The 22,581-nt window shown below is 38.3% G+C and overlaps 1 protein-coding gene across 1 annotated transcript in view; it reads left to right on the top strand.

The window, feature by feature from the left end:
* The first annotated feature begins 2,527 nt into the window (after positions 1 to 2,527).
* Positions 2,528 to 22,581, top strand: part of VPS50 (VPS50 subunit of EARP/GARPII complex) — a 994,344-nt gene continuing 974,290 nt past the window's right edge. The window contains exons 1-2 of the mRNA XM_053714049.1: positions 2,528 to 2,730; positions 20,405 to 20,473. Of these exons, the coding sequence (XP_053570024.1) occupies positions 2,698 to 2,730; positions 20,405 to 20,473 (102 nt within the window). The 5' untranslated portion in view covers positions 2,528 to 2,697. The remainder of the gene's footprint in view (positions 2,731 to 20,404; positions 20,474 to 22,581) is intronic.

Raw genomic sequence — 22,581 nt, forward strand, 5'->3', positions numbered from 1 at the left:
AGGATTTAGCTTAACAGCTAAGACTGTTGCAACTTCATTCTGCTCCTGCATATATATACATTATGCGTTACAATATCCAAAGTACTGCACAACGTATATATAAGTTATTTTTATGCTAAAAGGTTGATCTGAGCAAAGCAGCTAGATTGATAATGTTTTTCTATATACAGTATATCTATTAAATGTGATCTTGCAGGGTTTTTTATATGTATGTATGTCTTGAATATGTTTTAGCATAATGTTTTGTTTATTTCAATTATTGAATGTATAATTTATGTATTGTGTATTTTTTTTTTTATATATTTCTATAGAATATGGATAAAAAAAATATACAATGAATTTGTTTAATTCAAAATCAACAAATCTTATCCTGAGGGTGTCACACCTAAAAAAAAATGTCATTGGTAGACGGTCGGACAAGTATGAATTCATAGGTAGCATTCTGTTAATATTTTTATTATAATATTTTTTATACCTTTTTTCAAAGCCAAATTTATTTATTTATTTTTTCTTTATTTTTTTGTGCGTTTTATATTTATGACTCTATTGTGTTTACAGGAGTACTATATCGCATAATATAAAAAAAAAGACGGAATGGTCAGAAAAGCAAAAGTAGTTACAAGTGTGAGTGAGGCAAATTAAATCTTTCAAGATATCCATTGTAGTTCACATGGTGCGCAGTGGAATAATTAAAACCAGATATGTTATTCACGTTTGTTTTGGTCTGGTATAACTGTGGATATTGATAAATGGGTATTTGTAGTTAATTTTTATACATTTTTAATTTGAATATCCTTAATATCTATATATCTATATATATATATATATATATATATTTATTTTTTTGCTAAAAATTATTTTTTACCTTATATTCAGGTATCAGAATGCCAGGCATGCCAAAAAGAAACAGTGGAAATAAAGGTGAGGAAAGAAAACACTGGGTCTCAGAGTATATCCTTTAGTTTATTGGATACAGGCTTAGGTGCACTAAAGGTAAGATCCTTAACTGACGCGTTTCGCGCATGCGCTTCATCAGAGATGTAAATAAAAGGCACAGCCAGATTACTATCCTATTAAGGTACTTTATATACAAACACCCACCACATTATTGTTTTTAATATTGTAAAAGTATTTTTCATCCTCTTGATGTTAAAGGTCTAAAACTAATATTTCATGACCCAGATATGGCATGTAATTTTAAACGATTTTTAAAATTTAATTTTATAATCAATATTATGTTTTATTCGTAATATTATTTTTTTTAGCTAAACCTATTTTGGATCATATGCAAGTTAAAAAAAAAAAATCAAGGATGTCTCTTCATTGAATGTATGTAACAGTTTTTCACAGCTCAAGGTTGTTAGTTCATGTGTGAGACATAGATAGCCCACACATGGCCGGTATTTTTTTTTGGAAAAGGTGGCAACCCTACCCATAGGTTAAGAATGTTCTTGTTGACTCTCATTGTCAATAGAAGGAAAAAGGAAATTGGGCCTCTTTGGTCTTTTTCGGACATATGGATCACACATAGGTGTCAGGGTCAAGTGACTTGAGGCTCAATGTAATAATATAACTGACAGGTTTAACCAAAGGGGTTTGATCTGAGGGCATGTGTATCCAACATGGGCATCATTGATGTGTCTGATTTGAGGCATAAGAATATGATTGACAGGGGCTGCAGAATAGGGAGGTTGAAATGAGATCAGTGTGTGGATGTAGCTGACAGCAGCCGCAGGGTCATGGATAATATACCTGCTGCTTTCTCCTAATCATACAATAGTTGTCCAGTATTTTTGTAAAGGGTAACCCTGGCTTTATCCTTACAGAAATGTGCCAACTCTTGCCTTGCAATACATTGCATAAAATCTGGCAGTTGAGTTAACACTGATCCTAAAAGAACCATGTGAAAGTTTCACATATAGCACTTTGAATGTGATATTTACATTTTTTCCTGCCAAAAGCTTCAACAGCAAACAAACCTCTGTGGGTAACAAAACACATAATCATGCCCTCACAAATTAAATTAAAATTAATGCAGCAGGAATATGGCTGTTTTTCATACAGTAAATTTAATAGGAGAACTCATGTATATTTTACAGCTAGTTTGGTTAAACTTCATATTTTCTGTTACTAAGTATTAAAAGAAATATAGGATATTATAGTTTACTAGAATATTTGATTTCTGACATTAACAGTATTCATTTTCCTTTTATTATTCTAACGCTTTCTCTTTGACCCTCTTCATGTTTCTTATTCTATAGTTCGTGTGATATAAATATATTATCTGGTTTTCATGTAACTCGATATCATACACGGAACATTCAACTTCTTGAGTTCTGCGCTAAGAAGAAATGCAAGTGCAACTTCATAAGCACGTCATTTCCCTTTCACTTTATATGCACGCGCTTATAAAATTTGCTTCCGCATTTAACGTCATTGACATCGGTGTTTACATGCAGGGACGCAAAGCATGATAGTCCTTCCTGCTGCAGCTAAACAGACAGTTTATGGACTTCAACTCCCAGAAAGCATTAAGAGCTGTCAAGCTGTCGGCACGGTCACGTGACGCTTTAGTATGGCTTCCCAGTGTCTCCGTGATACAGATTTTTGGCACTAGGAGTTACGCTAAGCCTGAGGATACTGCAGTGTGACCGTGCTTTATAATTTGATTTGTGTGAGATTGAACAGCACCTCAAAATGCAAAAGATCAAGTCACTAATGACCCGTCAGGTGAGACCAGTCACGCTTAATCATATCATGTGATCTGCAGGTGTAGAACAAATTGAGGGAGGCCTTCCTTTCACGGAAGGGTTAATGCAGCAGTGTGGCGATTTGTCAACCCCTTGACTGCCAGATAGGGCTGCACGTCATTGCTTATCAGGAAGTCAAGAGGTTACAGTTTTCCCTTGCTGTATGATGCTGGTTGGTTCTATGCAATGTATTAAAACATAATTATTGCATTACAATATTTGACAACACATGGTATAAATATACGTTTTTGTGTAGAAATTAAATATCATGCATTGACTTTGATATTCCAGTTGTTCTAGATCACTTGTTTTCATACCTCAGCCCTCCATAACAAGCCAGATTTTCAGAATTACCTTGGGTTAGAGCAGGTAAAATAAGCAGCTGATTATTTCACCTGCGCTCCAGTTCAGATATCCTAAAAATCTGGCCTGTTAGGGAGGCCTGAGGACAGATTTAAAAACCAGTGCTCTTAATGAATTTAATGTTTTTTTTTTTAGAGCAGAAAGAAACCCATTCTCTCCCTCTCTCTGTCCAGTGTGCCTGCCTGTGCCTTCAGCAACTACCTGAGGCCTTTTGCCACAAATTAGTCCCTCACTGTACATGTTCTTGTTCAGTTATGGTCTGTTGGTGGACCCTGAGGTCTGGAATAGAAGAACTCTGATTTGAAACATTGCAAGTGGCTTTCTTTGTAGCCACTTCATTTAAGGTGAAGGTAAACTTTGATGAATGGAAGCCCAGTTTTTAAAAATGCTATTAAAAAATGGGGCACTTTCATTCATCAAAGTTTACAAAGCAGCCATTTTGTTTAAAAACTTACCTGTCTTCTCTTCACAGCCAGAGCAGCTTCTGCCTGGAGATCCTCTCTTCACACATCAACAATGACTAATCCAGCTTCCTCCAATCACGGCTTTCCCCCCATTGGAATCATTGCCTGTGGCCATGCCGTAATTGGAGGAAGCCGGATTAGTCACTGATGACAGGTGAAGAGAGGATCTCCAAGCGGGGGAAGCTGTTCTGGCTGTGAAGAGAAGAAAGGTAACGTTTTTAAAAAAAAGGCTGCAATGTAAACTTTGATGAATGAAAGTGCCCCTGTTTTTAATAGTATTTTTAAAAACCGGGCTTTCATTCATCAAAGTTTTCCCTCACTTTAAAGGGACAATAAAGTCCAAATTAAACTTTCACACATTAGGCCATGCAATTTTTAACAACTTTCCACTTTATTTCTATATCTAATGGTCTTTGTTTTCTTAGTATCCTTTGTCAAAACCATACCATGGGTAGGATCAGGAGCAGCAATGTACTACTGGGAGCTAGCTGCTGATAGGTGTCTGCACATATCTTGTCATTGGCTCACCAGATGTGTTTAGCGAGCTCCCTGCAGTGCATTGCAACTCCTTCAGTAAATGAAAGTATTTCAGGAAAAGGTTTTGATGCTTTTTTATGACAATCTCTCTGTCCACCTATCAAAAAAATGTGCTCATTTGGGGTGTGTGTCTAGGCGGCCATGACTGGTTGCAACATCAGGAGTTCCTGACAAGATTTTGATAATTCGCCGATTATAACCACTACACCAGATCACCTCTACATAAAACTTGCAAATAAGTCCGCCTCATGTTTTGAGGAATCAAAAGAAACCGTGATTGGTGTATTTATGACTGCTGTCCTCTGAGCTAGACCGCAGGGGCCTTTGGCTGCAAACACACACCAGCTCTCAGCCCCCCCCCAACAAAAGAGCGGGGAATCACAGTCGTCAGCAGACTGTTCTCTTTTAAGGATTTATCTATCTGAATGATGAAGACCGACATCGTCATTGAGGACCTAGAGGCTATTTTGGAAGAGCACAGCCTCAAACTCATAAATGAGATAAAGAAATCGTTCTGGTCCGTTAATCACAGCTTTGAGTGAGTGGAGGAGCAGCCGAATACAGACAGTCCGACGCCATCAACCTTTAAAGATGCAGCAACTGCTGATGAAGCGAGTGATCATGAACAGACTACTGACCTAGATATGAAGAAAGAAAAGCCTGACGTCTTGGTGCTGCCTCTTGGGACAAAGAGTCAAACCTGCTTGCTCCCGGTGGTGCCTTCTGGAAATGAACAATTTTCACAATCTCCACTACTCGACAGTGCTGTCCTATTCGAGCAGGGGATGCATCACGCTACCAGCTTACCCTCAATGTGGAGAAACCCAGTAGCTGTTGTGCCGCGCCGCTCTAGCTGTTGCTAAGGACCCAGCGCCTGCTGTTCTGTTTGTTGTCTAGGGTGGAGTCAGCTCCTGACTGCGTGTGGCAATGACGTCATCACCGCACGCTTCCTCCGTTCTGAAGCCGGTCAGGATCTCCTGACGCGGATCCTGCACCTATGTAAGTTAGTCACTTGCTACCTATCACTGCCCAAGTATAGGTGTTACTTAGTGTTCTCCTGGGTGTTGTTGTTGTTGTTGTTGTATGCTGGAAAGTTATATTGTTGCTAACCTCTGCTTGTCTGACCACTCTGCCTGTTAACCCCTAAACTGCTGGATTGATATACTGCTGCTGAACTCTGCTTGTCTGACCACTCTGCCTGTTAACCCCTAAACTGCTGGATTGATATACTGCTGCTGAACTCTGCTTGTCTGGCCACTCTGCCTGTTAACCCCTAAACTGCTGGATTGATATACTGCTTCTGAACTCTGCCTGTCTGACAACTCTGCTTGATTAACCCCTTTTGCTCTGAATTGCCTCATTGTTGATGAACCCTGCCTGTCTAACTACTCTGCTTGATTAACCCCTATTGTTCTGGATTGCCTCTCTGTTGCCAAACCCTGCCTGCCTGACCATCCTAGTGGTTTACCTCTGGACTGCTTTACCATTGCCAAACCCTGCCTGCCTGACCATTCTAGTGGGTTACCCCTGAACTGCCTTTCTCTGATTCCCTGCCTGTTGCCGTTGAAGATTATCCTGCCTGTGGTGAGTGCTGCTTACCTCATCTTGCAAACTTTCTCTGCTCTGGGATATTCCCTATCATTCCGGCTCGACGCCGGGATAAGAAGACTACTGGCCGAGTTCGGTCTGATAGTGGAATATCCCCCGAGCATTACAGTAGCAAGCTAATGCTGAATTTACCCGCCAATCCAGAAACCTGTATAGATAATCTACAGCGGTATGTGCAGCTTTAACTCTTGTGGGAACTTAACATTTCACACAGGGAGTCCCCTGACACAAGGGTCATGGAGCGACTTTTATCTGTTTTCTGTTCAGGAGAGATAGTGGAGACAAATGGCAAATAACTGATTGCCAATGATTTACTATGCTGAAGGTCCTTAAAGCCGACGTTGGCTAAACGGCTAACTCTCCCAGAGCTACCGTTTGGTAATGAAGACAAGAAGACGGTAGTCAATGGACTGGTTGCCACTATATAAGACTTTTGTTCTGAGACACTTTAGCTAATAGCTTGTATGTACACTATCAGAGTGTTCTGTTTGCAACAGCTATCCTATGTTTAACTTTGAGCCTACAAAAGTTTTCTCACATACATCCTAGAGCTGGAAGTACTCATAATGCAACACCATCACTGCATATGATTCAGAGGGCTAGATATAAGATTATACATTTCCTTTATTAAGGTTGGTCAGGGTGAAATAGCCTATGGCCTCTAGTTATCAAGCCGTCAACCTCAAATACGCTGGAATTCCGCAGCTTATTTGTGGCGAGGCTGATTCGCCTTAGTTATCAAGCCCTAGACACCGGCAAAAGTAGAATATAGGGACGTAAGCTTTGATCCGCCGGACTCAGTCCGACACAGATCGATTCTTACGTCACTCCAGATGTTCCGCACACAAGTTTGCACAATCCGACTACTTTTGCTAGTTATAAAAAAACTAGCAGGTACGCTCGGCACTTTTCCGGCCCAGCGTACCTGATTTTCAAACCGCCGCCCTGGAGGCGGCGGATCCCATAGGAATCAATGGGAGTCTGACCATAGCGAAAGTTCATGTTCGCTGCTGCCAGACATCCCATTGATTCCTATAGGAGATGTCTACACTTAACACCCTAACATATACCCCGAGTCTAAACACCCCTAATCTGTCCCCCCTACACCGCCGCAACTAAATAAATGTATTATCCCCTAAACCGTCGCTCCCGGAGCCCACCGCAAGCTATAATAAATGTTAACCCCTAAACCGCCGATCCCGGACCCCGCCGCCACCTACATAATACCTATTAACCCCTATCCTGCCCCCCCTACACCGTCGCCACCTATAATAAAGTTATTAACCCCTATCCTGCTGCTCCCGGACCCCACCGGAACTAAATAAATTGTTTAACCCCTAAACCGCCGCTCCCGGACCCCGCCGCCACCTATATTAAACTTATTTACCCCTAATCTGCCCCCCCTACACCGTCGCCACCTATAATAAATTTATTAACCCCTATCCTGCCCCCCCTACTTCGCCGCCACTGTAATAAAATTATTAACCCCTAAAAATAAGTCTAACACAAACCCTAACACCCCCCTAACTTAAATATTAATTAAATAAATCTAAATAATATTTCTCTTATTAACTAAATTAATCCTATTTAAAACTAAATACTTACCTTTAAAATAAACCCTTATATAGCTACAATATAACTAATAATTATATTGTAGCTATCTTAGGATTTATTTTTATTTTACAGGCAACTTTCAATTTATTTTAACTAGGTACAATAGCTATTAAATAGTTATTAACTATTTAATAGCTACCTAGTTAAAATAAAGAGAAATGTACCTGTAAAATAAAAACTAACCTAAGTTACAATTACACCTAACACTACACATACTTTAATAAATTATTCCTATTTAAAACTAAATACTTACCTGTAAAATAAACCCTAAGATAGCTACAATGTAATTAATAATTACATTGTAGCTATTTTAGGATTTATATTTATTTTACAGGTAACTTTGTATTTATTTTAGCTAGTTAGAATAGTTATTAAATAGTTATTAACTATTTAATAACTACCTAGCTAAAAGAAATACAAAATTACCTGTAAAATAAATCCTAACCTAAGTTACAATTAAACCTAACACTACACTATCATTAAATTAATTAAATAAATTACCTACAAATAACTACAATTAAATTCAATTAAATAAACTAACTAAAGTACAAAAAATAAAAAAAGCTAAGTTACAAAAAATAAAAAAAATAAGTTACAAACATTTAAAAAATATTACAACAATTTTAAGCTACTTACACCTAATCTAAGCCCCCTAATAAAATAACAAAGCCCCCAAAATAAAAAAAATTCCCTACCCTATTCTACATTAAAAAGTTACCAGCTCTATTACCTTACCAGCCCTTAAAAGGGCCTTTTGCGGGGCATGCCCCAAAGAAAACAGCTCTTTTGCCTGTAAAATAAAAATACAACCCCCCCAACATTAAAACCCACCACCCACATACCCCTACTCTAACCCAAACCCCCCCTTAAATAAACCTAACACTACCCCCCTGAAGATCATCCTACCTTTAGCTGTCTTCAGCCAGCCGACCCACCGATGGAACTGAAGAAGAGATCCGGAGCGGCAGAAGTCATCATCCAAGGGGCGCTGAAGAGGTCTTCCATCCGATTGAAGTCTTCATCCAAGGGACGTCTTCAATCTGGATGAAGATTGAAGACGCCGCTTGGATGAAGACTTCAATCGGATGGAAGACCTCTTCAGCGCCCCTTGGATGATGACTTCAATCGGATGGAAGACCTCTTCAGTGCCCCTTGGATGATGACTTCAATCCGATGGAAGACTTCTGCCGCTCCGGATCTCTTCTTCAGTTCCATCGGTGGGTCGGCTGGCTGAAGACGGCTAAAGGTAGGATGATCTTCAGGGGGGTAGTGTTAGGTTTATTTAAGGGGGGTTTGTGTTAGAGTTTTTAATGTAGAATAGGGTAGGGCATTTTTTTTATTTTGGGGGCATTGTTATTTTATTAGGGGGCTTAGATTAGGTGTAAGTAGTTTAAAATTGTTGTAATATTTTTTAAATGTTTGTAACTTATTTTTTTTATTTTTTGTAACTTAGCTTTTTTTTTTTTGTACTTTAGTTAGTTTATTTAATTGAATTGAATTGTAGGTAATTTATTTAATTAATTTAATGATAGTGTAGTGTTAGGTTTAATTGTAACTTAGGTTAGGACTTATTTTACAGGTAATTTTGTATTTCTTTTAGCTAGGTAGTTATTAAATAGTTAATAACTATTTAATAACTATTCTAACTAGCTAAAATAAATACAAAGTTACCTGTAAAATAAATATAAATCCTAAAATAGCTACAATGTAATTATTAATTACATTGTAGCTATCTTAGGGTTTATTTTACAGGTAAGTATTTAGTTTTAAATAGGAATAATTTATTAAAGTATAGTGTAGTGTTAGGTGTAATTGTAACTTAGGTTAGTTTTTATTTTACAGGTAAATTTCTCTTTATTTTAACTAGGTAGCTATTAAATAGTTATTAACTATTTAATAGCTATTGTACCTAGTTAAAATAAATTGAAAGTTGCCTGTAAAATAAAAATAAATCCTAAGATAGCTACAATATAATTATTAGTTATATTGTAGCTATATTAGGGTTTATTTTAAAGGTAAGTATTTAGTTTTAAATAAGATTAATTTAGTTAATAAGAGAAATATTATTTAGATTTATTTAATATTTAAGTTAGGGGGGTGTTAGGGTTAGTGTTAGACTTAGGCTTAGGGGTTAATAATTTTATTACAGTGGCGGCGGTGTAGGGGGGGGCGGATAGGGGTTAATAAATTTATTATAGGTGGCGACGGTGTAGGGGGGGGCAGATTAGGGGTTAATAAGTTTAATATAGGTTGCGGCGGTTTAGGGGTTAAACTATTTAGTTGCAGCGGGGTCTGGGATCCGTAGGATAGGGGTTAATAACTTTATTATAGGTGGCGGCGGTATAGGGGGGGCAGGATAGGGGTTACTAGGTATAATGTAGGTGGCGGCGGTGTTTGGGAGCGGCGGTTTAGGGGTTAATACATTTATAAGAGTTGCGGCGGGGTCTAGGAGCGGCAGTTTAGGGGTTAATAACTTTATTTAGTTGCGGGGGGCTCCGGGGGCGCCGGTATAGGGGGTAGAACAGTGTAGTTAGTGTGGGTGTTGTCAATAAAGCTGTCAAAAAGCCGAAGAGCAGCGAGATCGGATGAGTGATAACTATCACAGTCCGCTGCTCATCGCCCCTTACTTGGTGCGCGGCTTTTTGACAGCTTTATTTATAACTTTGGCGAGATTTTTCAGGTCCGCTGCGGCGATGGTAGGCGAGCTTAGGCGGGCGTATTGGGCCGGCGAAGGCAGGTAAAGTAGATACGTTGATAACTGGAGGCCTCTATGTTTACTGCCTAACTTTATGTTTCGTTTGTAATAGCTATTTCATGTATTAATTAGAGTATATTCCTACTAAATATATTTTTAAGGGATTTTACCCGTCTAGCCTATGTGCATAGTGATATGTTTAGATACAGCGTTCGCATGGCTAATTGTAACAAGCTCTCTCACATACACCCTAGATCGTGAAGAGAAATGTGATTATAAGTTTCCCTTAATGAGGTGTTTAGGGTGCAATAGCCTGTATGTATACTACCTACATCTTTGTTCTGTTTGCAATAGTTATCTTATGTTTAACTTAGAGTCTATTCCGGTTAGAAATATTTTTTGAGGTTTTATGCAAGCCTGGCATATTTGAGCAGTTTTTATATGGGTTGCCATGCCTAGCTACAGAATCAGCATCCCTAGTTGCAAAAGTTATCTCACATACATCCTACAGCTTGAAGCACTCACAATGCAACACTAGTATAGCACACGGCCCAGATAGTTAGATACGCGCTCATAAACTCTATCTCATGAGGTGGTTCAGGGTGGGCCTCGCTACCAGCGGTCGAAGTGGTGGAGCAAATCATGTTTCCACTTTAGTTTAATGTTTGTTACAAGGGTTTTTCACTTGTGAGCGTGCTACATCTCTAGACACTCTAAGTACAAATATCACAGGACCTGTTACATACTCTCATAGTGCCTAAATAGTATACACCATAATCAACTACAATATCTAGTCCCTCTGCTTAGCAACCTATTAAACCAGGCGGTTCCATGGTTCTCTCATTGCTGGATATCTATATTTACGAGTGGTAACTAATTATTCTAGATTTTTACTTGAATTCTATTGCTGATCTGGAGTTGTGTGTTTTTCTGCAGTGGGCATAGGGGTTGATCACAATCTTGTAGAAAAGCTGAAAAGCTTGAATTTCAACTGATCTTTAAAGTCTACTGGGATATTTGTAGATGCATTACTTGATACATTTTTTTTTTTAAAGGATACACACACACACACACACACACACACACACACACACACACACACACACACACACACACACACATATACAGGTATACCTCACTTTTTACAGCGCTTCACTTTACAGCGATTCGCTAATACAGTGCTTTGTGGAGCTGAAGTTCAACCTCCAAGGATTTTGAAACAGTGCTGTAATCTTCGTGAGATTGTGAGAAAAGTGTCTGGCACCATTTTGTTATGCTTAGTTCACTCTGTTTATAGCATTACAGTGCAATCTGTGTCTCAGTGTTATAGTCTGGAAAATTTTACTACAGTAATTGTCACTATTTTACAGGTACAGTATTTATTAAATACTAATTGAATACTGTGCTGTGCTAGTGTTAAACTAAACGTAGCACTATTGCACCCATAATATAAGTTAGTTCAAACATGTTTTCAAGATTTTAAACATTGAAAAGAAAGCTAAAACTGCCTTGTTTCACTTTAAGGCGATTTCCACTTTACAGCGGGTCTCCGGTCCCTAACCCGCTGTATGAGTGGGATATACCTGTATATATATATATTTACAGTATAAAAGACTTACAGCTCCAATCTCAATTGGAAAAAAAGTGAACCTCAGCACTCTGTTTATACAAGTCTTTACAGAGTGATGGTGCAGTTAGATAGAAGAAATAATATAAATAAAACAGGAGAAACGAAAATCACTTAATTCAATTTTTTTTTTAAATAATTAATTTCACAAGGTGTGTCCAAAACACAAGTGTATAGAAAGTCCTATAAAATTCTCTTGAGAAATTAAATGATTACTAATTCCTTCATATTGAGTGGTTGAAGGAAGGTCATGTATTTGTTTAAAATTATTAAATAATAACTGACAAATAATTAATTGAACGTGTATGAACTGTTGTATTAGAAACATAGATTCTGTTTTCACATTGAGAGATCAATATAGATTAATTTAAAATAACAAATACGAAATGTAAATAGGTTAAGATTGTTAGGCGAGAACATTTTAGCAATTACTGTTAAGTTGTAGCAGCAATGTATTGAATAAAGTTATTTCACAAAAGAGGGCGTCTCAAATCAAAGGATATAAACCCGTCATACAGCCATAGCCATTACACGCCAGAAGAAGCCCACGATGCACAGACAGTGCAGGGTGAAACGCGCGTAGCGAGTTGTTCTTACTACCACAGGGGTATCAGCTGACCCCCTGTCTTTTTGTTGCTTTTTTGGATACCGGAGCTGATCCTTTCTGTGACTGTGGAGCATATAGGCACCAAGATTAACCCTCAAGATAACATTGCAACGACAGAACCATTACAAGGCAAAACAGGCTGAAGTTTGTGAGTATGGAGTTAAAATGTTATTCCCGCAGAGGACCGGCTGACCGAGATATGTGTATGGAGTAATACATTGTCATCCTTGGAGAGTCAAACGTGGGTAGCATGAACAACCAACAGCTTACATATTGCCATAGGCCGCAACTTTAAATGCACAGGTATGCTGTCCTCTTTTTTTCGCAATAGCTTAATAAGTGAACACTTTAGTTCCGCCTTCAGTTGGGACACCCTATAAAGTCTGGAGGATAAGCAAACTTTGGGACTTTATTTATGCTTACAAAAAGGGTTTAATCTTACGGTGGCCATAATTACTAAGTTCCGATTTAACATATTACATATATGGACATAGAAGGGAGTTCTGACCATAGAACTGATAAAATATGTTAAGACATCCTGAACTTTGGAGAAATATCCTTTTCTTATTATAAGGATTTAGGAAATGCAGGATCAGTTTTTCTACACTCCCGGGAGTCCAGCTCTCTCTACCCCCCCCCCCCCCCCAGTATGTTTCTCGGTGACCGGTCACTTGAACAGCACACATACCTTGCCTACTGTTTAGTTATTTAGGATTTTTTTGTTATGTTATTTAATTTTATGTTGCATTCACTATCTTATATATTCAGTACCAGTATGAATTTCACTATGAGTATTTAGGAATAAATTTGATTGAATTCATAATTTGATCTCTCTCTGTGTATTGTTCAATTGGTGCCCTTTAAACAGGGAATTTTTTTTTTTTTTTTTTTTTTTTTTTTTTTATAATTTTTATTGAGAACAACAGAATGTACATTCATATAATATACGGGACAATCTACATATCACATCAACATTGCAACCTTAATATGTACCCTCCAGGTCAAAGTCCTCATAATTTTCTCCCCTTTGTAGATTGGATCAGGTCTCTCTTGGACCCTTGGTATATGGAGGTTATGAGACTTGGGGTAACATTAAACATATATAGAACAATAAGAATATAGTTAAAACATTTGATAATAAAGCTGTAGTTGTTTAATTGTATCAACAGAAAAAATTTAAATAAAGTGTATTATTAGTGAAGATGATTGGGCTATGATGCTATATGGGCATGACTGGAGTTATAACTGACAGGTCCTCGTAAGGAGATTGTCCCAGAGGGCTGTGGGGAGGGGATTAAGCCTGTATGAAAGAGTAAATTTATATTCTGGGATCAGAAGACAAAGTGATTGTGTCCTGCGGTATCACAACTGTACAACCTGTGATTTGTTTTACTGCAGTGAACTATAAGCAGAACATGAAGTTGATAAATGATATATGATATGGGGAAGACAAGGTTCTAAAAATAGCTGGGGGTTTGGCACAGAGACAGACAGATTCCCATTGTGACTCTTAGGCAGTGGCAGCTCAAATATTCAATTATATGTACAAATCCCCACCCGCGGCCACGGCCGCCAGTCGCGTGTGAGGCTCTGAGATGAGTGCTCAGCCTGAGCGCCACTAACATAAGTAAGTCAGTGTTCAGCATATATATAAAGAAGCTGACCGTCTCCACTTGCTACTCGTCCACCTTTAATATCAGGAGTTAATGATGAGTGACGATAATGTCAACAGTGTAATAGAGATGTGTTTCCCTATATAATGGCAGTAACATCTGCATATTATACCCATGTTTTACACAAGTGCACATACAAAACCATCATTTAGCCCGGAAACTTTGCAATATGATAGTGTTAAACCAGAAAACAGTAAATAAACGGAGGAACCTATGAACATTTCTTACATGCAGTGCCACACTATTAAATAACACAAAAGGTTAGCACTTTTCATACAGCAGTCCCCTCATCCTATGTCAAAACCCATGTTTGGCTGGAACAGTGCCCCCAGAGAGCAAGGAAAGTGCCGCGTGATTGAGCATTTGGAAAAGTGTCTCCCATACATATATGCAAATGATCCGGTGGCTGTCGGTCTCTCATCAGGGGGTGATCCGTGTCCCCAGTGGCCCGCAGTGAGGGGGTGTAAATGTTAAACGCCATTTTAGTCAACAAGGCCACATGGTGCGATGGCGAATCAGCCAGAGTCATCAGGTTAGTGAACAAGGAGACCGGACAATCAGGTAGTCGGCATTGTAGATCAGCTTGATGATTGCGCAGTGCACTCTCAGTGTTAGAGAGCAACTCCCGGTCCTTGAGTTCAGCTATGGATGTATGTGTGTAGAGGAGTGCTTTATTTGGTGTGGGTTGCGGATTTTGATAGTTCTTACCCAACATGTTGCAGGTGCTTTCTTTGTCGAGGAGTGAGATTTCGGCGCCATCTGCAGCACTTAGGCTAGAGCGCTGTTCAGTTACCAACTCTGCTGATGTATTGGCAGACTGCTCTTTCTGATGCTCTGTGTCCTCCTCTGCCATCTGTAATCGGGTTATCAGGTAGTCGTAAGGTGCAGACTCTATAAGCCTGCACATAAGGGATGCAAGTTTTTCCGGGATGTCCTCCAAAAGCATTAGGCTGCTCTCTCCCTCCATGAGTTATTTATTTTCCCCTTCCAGCAGACCCGTCAGAGTAGAATGTTGCTAAATAACTTGTCAGCTCTCAGTCCAGCTAGTGTTATTGATCGTAGAGACTCAGTAAGTCAGATTGCCCTGACAGCACTGATCACCCGGCTCTACCCGGGGGGGAGGTGAATGCCTAGGAATAGTAGGCCGCCGCCTTAGGCCTTTAAGCTCCAATCTGGGCCCACAGTGTCATGAAAACAGTCAGAAAAAGAAAGATAGAACGCCACAGTAGTTAACACCGTGGGGCTTTTGTATAATGGGTGCTTATTCTTGCTGATTAAAGATAATAATCGGCGGATTATTATTGATACCTCTGGAGCCCATAGAAAATGCGTCCTATCCAGAACACAGCTTGGACACGCCCCCTAAACAGGGATTTTTAAGTATTTGGAATAACCAGTGCAGATAAAGATAGACTTTGGAAATTACTTTAAAGTGAATGTAAAGTTTGAGGAATGAGTGCCCGGTTTTTAATAATCCTATTAAAAACAGGTGCACTTTCATTCATCAAACTTTTTAAATTACACTGCTTTTGTTAAAATACTTACCTTTTCTTTCTGCAAGCCGATCCAGCGCTTCCTCCGCCCGTCACAAGCCTCTGCTGACGTCAGAAATGACGATTCCGGCCTTCTACCAATGCTTTAGGCAATGATTCCCCCCAGGGGGGAAGTAATAATGGGATTATGCCGGAATTGTCATTCCTGACACACACAGATATATATATATATATATATATATATATATATATATATATATATATATATATATATATATATATATATATATATATATATATATATATATATATATACAAAAAAATGAGACAAAGATAAATAATTTCAGAACTTTTTCCACCTTTTTAATGTGACCTATAAACTGTACAACTCAATTGAAAAACAAACTGAAATCTTTTAGGGAAGAAAACAAAAATAAAATAAAATAATGTGGTTGCATAAGCGTGCACACCCTCTTATAACTGGGGATGTAGCTGTGTTCAGAATTAAGCAATCACATTCAAAATCATGTTAAATAGGAGTCAGTACACACCTGCCATCATTTAAAGTGCCTCTGATTAACCCCAAATAAAGTTCAGCTGCTCTAGTTGGTCTTTCCTGAAATTTTCTTAGTCGCATCCCACAGCAAATGCCATGGTCCACAGAGAGCTTCCAAAGCATCAGAGGGATCTCATTGTTAAAAGATATCAGTCAGTCAGGAGAAGGGTACAAAAGAATTTCCAAAGCATTAGATATACCATGGAACACAGTGAAGACAGTCATCATCAAGTGGAGAAAATATGGCACAACAGTGACATTACCAAGAACTGGACGTCCCTCCAAAATTGATGAAAAGACTAGAAGAAAACTGGTCTGGGAGGCTACCAAGAGGCCTACAGCAACATTAAAGGAGCTGCAGGAATATCTGTCAAGCACTGGCTGTGTGGTACATGTGACAACAATCTCACGTATTCTTCATATGTCTGGGCTATGGGGTAGAGTGGCAAGACGAAAGCCTTTTCTTACGAAGAAAAACATCCAAGCCAGGCTACATTTTGCAAAAACACACCTGAAGTCTCCCAAAAGCATGTGGGAAAATGTGTTATGGTCTGATGAAACCAAGGTTGAACTTTTTGGCCATAATTCCAAAAGATATGTTTGGCGCAAAAACCACACTGCACATCACCAAAAGAACACCATACCCACAGTGAAACATGGTGGTGGCAGCATCATGCTTTGGGGGTGTTTTTCTTCAGCTGGAACTGGGGCCTTAATTAAGCTAGAGGGAATTATGAACAGTTCCAAATACCAGTCAATATTGGCACAAAACGTTCAGGCTTCTGCTAGAAAGCTGAACATGAAGAGGAACTTCATCTTTCAGCATAACGACCCATAGCATACATCCAAATCAACAAAGGAATGGCTTCACCAGAAGAAGATTAAAGTTTTGGAATGGCCCAGCCAGTGCCCAGACCTGAATCCGATTGAAAATCTGTGGGGTGATCTGAAGAGGGCTGTGCACAGGAGATGCCCTCGCAAACTGACAGATTTGGAGTGTTTCTGCAAAGAAGAGTGGGCAAATCTTAATGTGCCATGCTGATACTCATACCCAAAAAGACTGAGTGCTGTAATAAAATCAAAAGTTGCTTCAACAAAGTATTAGTTTAAGGGTGTGCACACTTATGCAACCATATTATTTTAGTTTTTTATTTTTATTTGCCTTTACCTAAAAGATTTCAGTTTGTTTTTCAATTGAGTTGTACCATTTATAGGTCACATTAAAGGTGGAAAAAGTTCTGAAATTATTTATCTTTGTCTCATTTTTTTACATCACAGAAACCTGACATTTTAACTGGGGTGTATATACTTTATATATCCACTATATAACACACATACATATTTAGCACACATTTATTAAAAAAAATAGTGTATTGGTTGGCTCCTAGACTCCTAGAATACATTTTGTTAAGCCCGGACTTACCTTTTCTGCAATGTGCTGTTACCCTGTACCGCACTGGAGGAGTTCAGGAAGGGGGATGAAATTGGAGAGGAACGTAGTAAATATTTACACTGAGAAAGAAACAGTGACACCTGCAGGCAGAAATTAAAAATGCAGGCAATTTTTTTTTTTTTTAAAACAGCCACAGCCGGTCTTTCTACAGACAAATGTACATAGCACAGTTTCTGTGATGAGATTGCACAGTGTTCTGCTTTGGGGGTCCATCATGATCCAATCCTGGCCTTGAAATCATGTAATTGCATCAATGATTGCATGATTTCATTTTTCCAGTAAGTATTTACATTGGAACTTCATTCCGATCTAAGCACTTCCCCGACATGAAGGGGTTAATAATGTTTACTACAGTAATAACACTAAATATTGTGTTGCACAATTTTGTACCATGTATGTGACTACACATGCTGTATTTTTGCCCTAACCCATTAATTAATCCCTATTTATTTGGCAGATGGCATACTAATTTTAGATTTGATATTTCAGAAGATTCAGTACTTTCTGGTCCATATGGTTAACATACTAATGAACACATGCAGACTGCTTTCTCTGAAGGTCAAAAAAATAAATACATATGAAATGCTCAGTAGCTCATCACATTATACAGATAATGCATCTGTACCACTTTTTTTCTACACTAGATGTTAACATCAATAAGTAATCTATATTTGTTCTTGGCAAGCTTATTATTGTTGTTTTTAATTTGTGTTTGACATTATCACACTATCCTCTATAATTTTCTCCCTTTTACAGTGTTCCCAATGATCTATTTTACCTACGGTAGTGTATTACTTTTTTTTTTTTACAAGTAGCTCCTTTTAACTTTATTTTATCATTTACAATAGCTGATTTTGCCTATTGTAACCTCACCTATACTGAACATTTCTGAACTTAATTTCTGGTTACCAAAAAAATCACGTCAACCTGAAGATTCAGATAAAATAATGCTCCCAGTAGGGGCCTGACAAAGAGGTACTAAAATGTTAATTTTCCATTGTTCTATCTAAGGCCCCGATAGTCAAAACATTTACAGACCTTCGGAAACTGCTTCTATGACCTCGTCTGTGGAAATATTCTAAAAAAAGGGGTGTGTCCGGGCAATGCTGGCCAGCGACGATATCTCTCTCATAGAAGTCAATGGGAGCGTGACATCATCACCCACATCGCCGCTCATCAGCATTTTACTGCGGGGGGTGCCCTATTTTGAAGTTTCTGTGTATGCACGCTTCAAATATTGCCGTTGGAACCTAAGTTGATTTACAACTACACTAACTAGCTCAGGCGATGTTGTTTTGGCAGCTGATAGCTAGCGAGACAAATATGGCCGCTACCCTCCTCGCAACCTTCACTTCACTGCTTTGAACATATAGATCTTTATTCTATGTGTCCAAAGAAAAGTGCAGGATACTCCCACTAGCACGCCTTTCTAATTCTCCCTGCACACTCTATCTACATCACACCTAACCTACACTTCCTCTGCGTCCGCCTCAATACCTAGAATGCCCCAGCTAACTGCCTACTGTCAAAAAATAACTTGCTACAATAACCTATACTATAAATCATAAATCTGCCCCATAAATACCCCCCATAAACTCTAGCACTACAATAAATTACAATAGCCTTTAAAGGGCCTTTTGTAGGGCATTGCCCTAAAGTGATTTTAGCTACAGGTTACAAAAACTCCCATCTACTTTAAAGGGAACCCCCCACCCCCAAAAATAATAAAATCTAACTTTAAAAAACATAGCATACAAAATTCAAATTCAAAATAACAAACCCTATTCTTAAAAATAAAAAACCCACCTCAAAAAAACCTTATCTAACCCCAAAAGTGTTACAGTTGATGGGGACTCCAACTCCTCTTGATCCAACGTTGGGCCTTTTTCATTCAAGGTCCAGGCGCCAGGGGCCCATCTTTGTGGCAGCGGAGGTGGACTTTCGCTTCCTCTTCCACTGCCTCCTTTTCACAATCTTCTTCAACGCCATGGACCTCTTCATCCAGGCTCCAAGTGCGGGGGCTCATCTTTGCGGAGGCGGACTTCCGTGGCCTCTTCCGCTGCCTCTGTTAAACAATCTTCTGTTCTTCAGCTCTCTTTGGGGAGCCCTCCTCTCCATGGCGTCGTCGCCGCACACTAAAATCCCGGAAGCGCGGAGCCCCAATATATAGGGATACCACTTAATTCCGATTGGCTGATTTAAAATCAGTAAATCCCTATTGGCTGATTTTATTCAGCCAATAGCAATACATTTTTTCAATTCTAATTCTTTTCTATTGGATGATTAGAATTTAAATTTTAAAAAAAAGTTCTTTTAAGGGCTATTGTAATTTATTTTAGTGTTTAGAGTTTAGGTTTTTTTTTTTAAATTTGGGTGTTTTTTTATTTTATGGGGCATGTAGCTTAGTGTTTTTTTATTTATTTTATACTGTATTTTTTGTTGTTGTCTTTTGTGGAATTAGTGTAGAGGGGGGGTTAGTTTAGAAGGGGGTTGGGTTAGTTTGCGTTTGGGGTATATACCAGCATAGGGGTTAATAGTTAGATGATTGGGGGGTATAGATAGCGACATAGGGGTTAATAATTTATTGCGGTGGATTTATGGCAAAATAGGGGTTAATAGTTTATTGCCGGGGGGTATGTGGGGGCATAGGGGTTTATAGCTAGTTGATTGTGGTGGGTATATTGCGGCATAGGGCTTTATATTTAATAAGATAGGGGTTTATAGTTAGTTGATTGCGGTGGGTATGTGGTGGCATACAGATTAATAGGATAGTACTTGTGGTGGGTATGTGGCGGTTTAGAGGTTAATAGTTAGGATTAAACGTCTGCACATATTTTCCTTATTGCTGATTATTCTGTTTATAAGTCAATAGCTACTATTTGAATTACTTATGTTAGGCTTATGTTTGTTTTATTGTTTCCTCTCTAATATCACTTTATACATGTGTTTTTTTTTTTTTTTAAGGGTCCAAAAAGTCCACAGGATAACATACATGATCTCAGTCCAGTAGAAAACTTCAGAATTCCTACAAAGGTAAATTTCTATTTTACCGTCTTGTATAAAGAATTTTTAAATAAGCTCATGTTTTAATTGTATTTTCATTTTTCTCTAAATAGATGATTTATTAGGGTGGAAAGAATAGTTTTAGTTATATTTGTATTTACGTTATATAATGTCTAAGCCTTATCTAAGGAATAATGAGTTGTATAAAAAATAGCTCAAATATATCTCATAAAGCAAAATTAAACATTTTTAATATATGCTACCTACCATATAGTCATGATATGTTTAATAAATGTTTTGTAACTGTAATTTTATGGGGTTATATAGATTTTCTGTAAAGAATATTTTAGCTAATCTTTCCATATTCCCATTGGGTCATTATGTAGCAATAAGATGATTTATCTGTTGATATTTTCACCCAGAGCAGAACTGCAAGAAAATCGTCCAATATTACCAGTTGGAGCATTGAATTGGAAATGTTTTCTTTCAGACCGTATTATAAATAATTCATTCTGTTACCTTTTGGTTACTGAAATTAGTGTAACAATTAACACTTTGGCCCCTATTTATCAAAGGTCTTGCGGACCTGATCCGACAGTGCGGATCAGGTCCGCAAGACCTCGCTAAATGCGGAGAGCAATACGCTCTCCGTATTTAACATTGCACCAGCAGCTCACAAAAGCTGCTGGTGCAACCCCGTCCCCAGCTGACTCGCGGCCAATCGGCTGCCAGCAGGGAGGTGTCAATCAACCTGTTCGTATTCGATCGGTTTGATTTACGGCGATTCTTGTCCGCCTGCTCAGAGCAGGCGGACAGGGTTATGAAGCAGCAGCCCTTCAAGCTCCGTACGGAGCTTGATAAATATGGGCCTTTAACTGTGAATTTTGTAGTTATTTAGCTGACACTTTAGCAATATATTTTGAAATTATTTCCATTTGGCTAATGTTTGAATTTTCATTCCAAAAATAAAAAATATAAACAATTAGGTGACAATGTATTGCATCTTGTTGATGCTGTCCCTTTAAGCTATTTGGAGACAGTTCATATCCTCATATGTCAGTATTTTTGTTATAGTAACATGGTAGAGGAGATTAAAAGAACAACAAAAAGTCTTTCAAGGTAAATCATCACTGATCCTCTCTGAGCCCTGTTTTTTTTAATAATAAAAACCTTGTCATGTGACCTGACAATAATGCCTACCTATTTAACATTAGCAATATCAGCAATATATTAAAGGTAATGTCTTGCCAGAAAGTAATATGTGGGAGGATTATGCTTTCTTTTCTAGCTTTTATGCCCTTTTATACATGTTAATACAGGTGGCCCTCATTTTACAACGGTTCAATTTACACCGTTTCAGAATAACAACCTTTTTTTTAGTCATGTGACTGCTATTGAAAAGCATTGAGAAGCAGTGCATTTATTAAAATAGCCAGTAGGTGGAGCTGTCCGCTTGTGTTGCAGCAAAGCCAAGCAAGCTGAAATTAATCAGTTTAACCAGACCTGAGCTATCGAGCAGATTTCAAAGGAACAATATCTTCCTGTCTATAAATCAGTCCAGATTGGAATGCATAGAAAGAACTGTTTGCAGAAAAATGCAAGTGAAGTCTGTGTTGTGTAATTATTTTATTAGGTTTATAATGCTGTTTAGCAAATGTTTTTGTTCATTTAACTTAGTTTAATTATATATTCTGTGTTGTGTGATTATTTTATTAGGTTTATAATGCTGCTTAGCATTTAATGTCTTCATTTCAAAGCTTTAAAAATAATGTATTAGGTGTTACTTATGACAATTTTGATAGGGGCCTGGAACCTATCTCCCTCACTTCCCATTGACGTACATTATAAACTGGGTTTTAATTTACAACGGTTTCGATTTACAACCATTCCTTCTGGAACCTAACCCCGGCGAAAACTGAGGGCTACCTGTATTGTATTTGCCTTAGAAACAGGTGTCTGGTATCAGGCACTGCTTTTTAATATGCTTTGGATGCATTTGGACCAGGAGTTTTATTTATTTAAAGGAATAGTCGAGTCAAAATTAAACTTTCATGATTCAGATAGAGCATACTATTTTAAAGGACAGTCAACACCAGAATTATTGTTGTTTAAAAAGATAGATAATCCCTTTCAGGGGT

The sequence above is a fragment of the Bombina bombina genome, chromosome 5 (genome assembly GCF_027579735.1).
Source record: "Bombina bombina isolate aBomBom1 chromosome 5, aBomBom1.pri, whole genome shotgun sequence".
Taxonomy (NCBI): Eukaryota; Metazoa; Chordata; class Amphibia; order Anura; family Bombinatoridae; genus Bombina; species Bombina bombina.